At 69.3% G+C, this 5,440-nt stretch overlaps 2 protein-coding genes across 2 annotated transcripts in view; one reads left to right on the forward strand and one right to left on the reverse strand.

Moving 5' to 3' along the window:
• Window positions 1-897, reverse strand: part of H696_04506 (hypothetical protein) — a 2,677-nt gene extending 1,780 nt beyond the window's left edge. Inside the window, exon 1 of the mRNA XM_009498387.1 lies at window positions 26-897. Coding sequence (XP_009496662.1) covers window positions 26-576 — 551 coding nt within the window. The 5' untranslated portion in view covers window positions 577-897. The remainder of the gene's footprint in view (window positions 1-25) is intronic.
• Window positions 898-1,796: 899 nt separating this feature from the next.
• On the forward strand, window positions 1,797-5,337 carry H696_04507 (hypothetical protein). The gene is made up of 9 exons (XM_009498388.1): window positions 1,797-1,978; window positions 2,083-2,160; window positions 2,292-2,395; window positions 2,526-2,954; window positions 3,062-3,228; window positions 3,360-3,919; window positions 4,070-4,190; window positions 4,372-4,888; window positions 5,018-5,337. The coding sequence occupies exons 1-9, from the start codon at window positions 1,817-1,819 to the stop codon at window positions 5,190-5,192; spliced, it is 2,313 nt and encodes a 770-aa protein (XP_009496663.1). The 5' UTR covers window positions 1,797-1,816; the 3' UTR covers window positions 5,193-5,337.
• Window positions 5,338-5,440: the final 103 nt, after the last annotated feature.

Genomic DNA, 5,440 nt, shown 5'->3' on the forward strand with positions numbered 1-5,440 from the left:
GGGGCACAGAAGCAGCCCAACGCACCGCATGCCATCCGTGTCGGCACGCATCACGGCCTCCACCTTCACCCACCAGATGACCAGGCACATGCATATCAGCACCGGCCGGAAGATGTGGTCGATCTGGCGAACGTAGTGTCGAACGTCCTCAACAGTCATGCCACCGCCGCCGCCGCCGTCACCGCCATCGGCGCCAGGTTCCTCGCCGGGCTGCGTCTGTCCGGGATCCTCCTCGTCATCGAGGACCAGCGGCGCGACGAAAAGCTGATCCGTCGAGTCGACGGTCCCCCCGTAGCCCGGGTCCTGGCCCGAGGAGTCCGTGGGCGATGGCTGCTGCATGTCGGCCGATTCGGCGGCCCCGGGCATCGGTCCGGACAGTGGATCTTCGCTGGCGGTGTACTCCGACAGGGGCACCACGCGCGGGTCGGCCGGCGGCCCGGGCCCCAGGCGGCTGTTGTTGATTGCCGCGCCGATCCCCTCGAAGGACAGATCGTCATAGAGCACCTCGCCCTGGCCAGTGGGGTGGACTGGCCGGCGGCCGGCCAGCGGGTCGCCAGCACCGGGTGGGTCGGCCATGCCCGGGGGTCGGATAGAAAGCGCAAGGGAGGGCAGAAGGGTCGGAGGGAGGGCAGAGGCGGGAGAGGGGGAGCCTCGGGCTGAGGGGCAATTAAGCAGACGCGATGGCCGGCAACCGGGCAAGGGTCTTGGCCAAAGGGGTGGGCCTGTGTGCTGATGCGCCTGGGGATGAGCAAGGGCACCTGCGATCGGATGCGCACTCACCCGTGCGTCCTTGTGTTAAGGACCTGAGAGGAAGCACAAACTCACTGGCAACGGCCAAGCAACAGACCGGGGGCCGGAGCGGAGAAAAGTGGGGGAAAGGAAGAGGAGGAGGGGGAGGAGAGGATGTCTCGCTGGGCCCTGGGCTCGGACAGCTGGGCGGGGCCCCTTGAGGGTGGCCCGGCTGCTGGCCATTGATTTTGGCTAGACGCCAGTCCGCGGCGCGCGAGGCTGAACCCGGCGGATGGTGGCCCCGCCCCGCCCCGCCCCGTTTCCATGATGCCCCCCGGCTGGCGAGGGATCCGGGGGATCACCCCGATTGCCCCTGAAATGGAGTCTGCCCCCCCCTCTGTGAAAGGTGCCCCTCAGACCAACCCGGGGGGTATTTTACGCCGCGCACTCCCGCCCGCATCCCCCCCACTCATTCCACCACGCGCGAGCACAGCCCGGCCCGGCCCCTGCTGGGGCCTTTGGCCCAGGTGTCAGCCTCACGCGCCAGGCAGGCAGATTCGCCGGGCCCGGAACCGGTCCCCGCCTCCCGGGCGCGCCCGGCCCCGCGTCCCATTTTCCAGATGAGGCCAGCCCCGGCCGCCGCGCTGTTGGCGGCCCCAATCTTCGGTATGTTAAGGCGCGCCGGCGCGTTCCCACCCCCGGCCGCCCGGCCCAACGGGAAAGAAGCGCCGGAGCTTTGCTCGAATCCAATCACGCGGACGCGCCGAAGGGCGACACTGCTTCGTTGGCAATCCGGCGTCGTCAGGCTCTCGCCACACGGCGATCGAAGCCGCGCCCGGCCGGGCCCCGGACAAGGAGCAGGACCGAGGGGGCGCGACAAGGAACGGGGGCATCCGGCGCGGGGCCGTCCCCCTCCCCCCCCCGCCCCCCCCGGGAGGGAGAGATCTCGGCCGGGTGGTCTTCATGGCGGGCCGGACCACCGGCGTGAGCACGCCAGCATGCCCGCCACTCCCCCACGCGCGTGGATTTACCCCTCCCTCTTGGCATCCTCCCTCCCGGGATTGACCCCCCCCCCCCCGCTTCCCCTATGAGCGCGTCTGATGATACGCTGCTTATCCTGTATGGATCGCAGACCGGCACGGCGGCCGCCCATGCCACACGCCTGGCTATGGCCGGTCGGCGCCTCTGCCGACAGGCTGGCCGGCCGGCTGATCGCATTTCCCTGCGAAGCCTGGAACACTTTGACATGGTGCGCAGGACATCGGCCTTCTGGTTGGAGTGCTCTCGGCAGCCACTCACTCCTCCTCCTCCTCCTCCTCCTCCTCCTCCTCGACCGCGATCCCATCATCGCAGGACACCCTGCCGGCGCACCCACGCGTGGCCATCGTCATGGCGACCACTGGCGCCGGGGAATTCCCGGTGCCCTCGCGCGTGCGTCTACTCCTGCCACTGGCCGATGGATTGACCCCGGGCGGTGGTCTGTCCCGCGGGCGAGGTCCCTCCTCGTGTGCTTTTTCCCTCGCTCACCCATGCTGCTCACCCTGCTTCGCGCATTTGGCCAGGCTGCCTGGCGACGGCTCCTCCGGGCCAGCCTCCCTCGGACTTGGCTCGCCGCGCGCGGCACCCGCATCTCGGTCCTCGGCCTTGGCGACAGCTCATACAAGGAGTACGTGCTGGGGCGAGGCGTCAGGCCTTTGTCGCGCGCTCCGTCCGCTCGTGCCCTCGCTCATGTACCCCCCCCCCCCTCCCCCGCACCGCGAAGGGGCACACACTGACACCGATGCTTGCTGGGCCAGGTTCAACTTTGCGGCTAAGAAGCTCGCTCGGCGCCTGGCTCAGCTTGGCGCCCGGTCGATCGACCCGGCCACCGATGTCGCGTCTGCCACCTGTCTGGACGCGCGGGCCGGCGACGACGAGCAGGAAGCCACCTTCGATGCATGGGCCCTTGGGATCTTCAAGAGCATGGGCCTGGTCCCGGGCACCGAGGACGGCAGCGGCACCTCGGCCGGCTGGGTAGATCCGGCCCGACGCGTGGTCGCCCTTTTCGGCGACAGCATGTCCGACTTTGCCCCGGACGCTGGGGCACCCCCCTTGGCCCGGCCGGCCGACGAGCACGCGAGCCTGGTGCTGTGCAGCAACCGGGTGATTGCCGGCACGGTTCCCGATGCGCTGGACCTGCGCGCCGAGGGGGAGGTCCGAGAGCTGATCCTCGCCCTGCGCACACTGTGCGTTCGGGCGGTGCAACCGGGCAGGGGTGCTGGGCTTTTCTCTTTCCTCCTTCCCCGGCCCTCAAGTGCTCTCGACTCACAGTCCCGCCTTTCCCCGTGCCAAGCCCTGCCACCCCGCTGCAGGCGGGCGACGCGTTGGCCCTTTGGCCGCGAAACCCGGCGGACGCAGTCGCCCAGGCCCTCGACGCATTGGGGATCCCCCCGGGCCATGGCGACCGCCTGGTCAGCCTCCTGGCCCTGGAGGAGGGGGACTCGCTGGAGGACCTGTTTGGTGCGTGCCCTGTCTGGCTGTCGCGCACTGCTGTGACTAGTCTGCCTTTCCCCTCGCCCTTTCCTGTCACTCGCTCGGTGGAAACGCCCGGCGTCAGGCTCACACGGGCACTCCTCGCGCGACGTCCAAAGAATGCCATCTTCTCGAGGGGTGCCCCTTGTCGGGGCTGACACGCACTCGGCCGGTGCCGCTGCGGGAATTCCTGGCCCGCGCGCTGGACCTCAATTCGGCCCCCTCGCCGGGGGCACTGGCACGCATGGCTGGCAGGACGCGCTCGGCCCAGGAGCGCGATCGCCTGGCCGAGTTTGCCCCCCTCGCGATCCGGCGGCGCTTCGGCCTGGAGGAAATGCCCCTGGATCCGCGCGTGATCGAGCGCAACGAGTACAATGCGTACATTCGCCGCGGCCGACGCACGGCGCTCGAGGTGGTGGCCGACTTCTTTGGCTGCCGCCTGTCCGAGCGCAGCCTCGCCCGGCCGGTGGTCGGCGAGCTGCTGCTGCAGGCTGGCCAGCCCCGCCTCACGGCGTCCCAGCTCGAGGGGCTGTCCCTCAGCGGCAGCGAGCCCCACCGGCCGGCGGTTACCGGGGCCCCCTCCGGCACCGGGTTCCACTGGGAGGACATCCTGGCGCCGGGGGGCCTTTTTAGCCCCATGCAGCCACGCGTGTACAGCATCGCAAGCGATCCGGAGCAGGTATTTCCTCTTCCTCCTTTTTGTTTCTCCCCCTCCTCCCCCTCCCTCTCTCGTTCCCCATGCGCGCCCCCCCCCCCCCCACACACACACACACACAACGCAGGCCGTGTGACTGAGACCCCAATGCGCGTGTGCCAACTCGACTGCCAGACCAATGCCATCTCGCTGATCGCCCGTGTGGTGCACTACTCGACGGCCGATGCCGATCGAGGTGGGCCGCTGAAGCCGCGCGTCGGCACCTGCACGCGCTGGCTCGCTTCGCTGGAGGCAGGTATGTGCCATGTGCCCCGGCGGGTGTGCCTATTTGCACACATCCGGGGGAAGGTGCACAGCACGGCCTTCGCCCCATCCACGTCGCTGCCACTGACCCTGGTGACCTCGGGCCCATTGGCCTTTCCTCCGGTCTTTTCCTCTCTCTCTCTCTCTCCATGGCGGACTGCCCCCGGGCGCAGGCGACTCTCTCCGGTATGCCCCGGTGCCGGGGTCCATGAAACTCCCGGCACCCGGTGCGGCGCTGCCGCCGCTGGTTTTCGTGGCCACCGGAACGGGCTTGGCCCCCTTCCGGGCTTACCTGCAGCAGCTGCTGCGCCGGGTACCGGCTCCGCAGCTCCCGCCCATTTTGCTGGTGCTTGGCTTCCGCCGCCGTGTGGAGGCCCTCTGCCTGGCGGACCTGCTGAGGCCGGTGGCCCGTGCGTCGTCGGCCGGCACCGGGGGCGGCGTGTGGTGCGCCTTCTCGCGCCCGGACTCCGAAGCCGGCGAGCAAGCGGTCGGCCGGCTCTTGGCCGACGCGCCAGGCCCCGATGAGTGGGAGTTCTCGCCGGCCCCCGGGACGGGGGGCTCCCCTGTCGCGGCCCCGCCAGCCGGCGGGCGCCGGTTCTATGTGCAGGATCTGCTGGCCGAATACCGCCCGGTGGCGAATCTGGTTGCCAGCTGGCTGCTGGAGCGCGATGCGCGGCTCTTCATTTGCGGGTGCGCGCCGTCTCTGCCGGGCCTCCTCTGGCGCTGCTACATGCCGCCCCTCTCTTTTCTCGCCGCCCCCCCCCCTTCCCACATTTTAATTCCTCACTGACAAACGAGACGCCTGTTGGTCGCTCGCAGAAATGGCGCCCGTCTCTCGGACATGGTGCAGATGGCGGTGGCCCGTGCTCTGGTCACGGCCGGGGCACCGGACGACTTCATCCCGACTCCGAAGCAGCTCGACCAGGGCATGGACCGTGTCCGGGGCCTGGTCAAGCAGGGCCGCATCCAGTCCGAGGCCTGGGTGGCCTCCTGAGCACCGGCGTAGGACACCAATGCCATGGTGTGCCCTGGGGACGCACGCATCCTTGTCTTGAAAACCCATGCAATATAGATGGCCCTGTGCCGCATTTTTTTCGCCCCTCTCCCCCGCGTGCGCCAAAGCGGCCGGACGAAAAACAAAGGCAGGGTCAAGTTTTCTAGGGGTGTATTCTTTAGCGCGGCATGGGAGAGGACAGGGCGACGCCGGCGTCAAGATAGAGCCAGGAGGGATGAGGGGGGGGG

Source organism: Fonticula alba (assembly GCF_000388065.1).
Source record: "Fonticula alba strain ATCC 38817 unplaced genomic scaffold supercont2.7, whole genome shotgun sequence".
NCBI classification, from domain to species: domain Eukaryota; order Rotosphaerida; family Fonticulaceae; genus Fonticula; species Fonticula alba.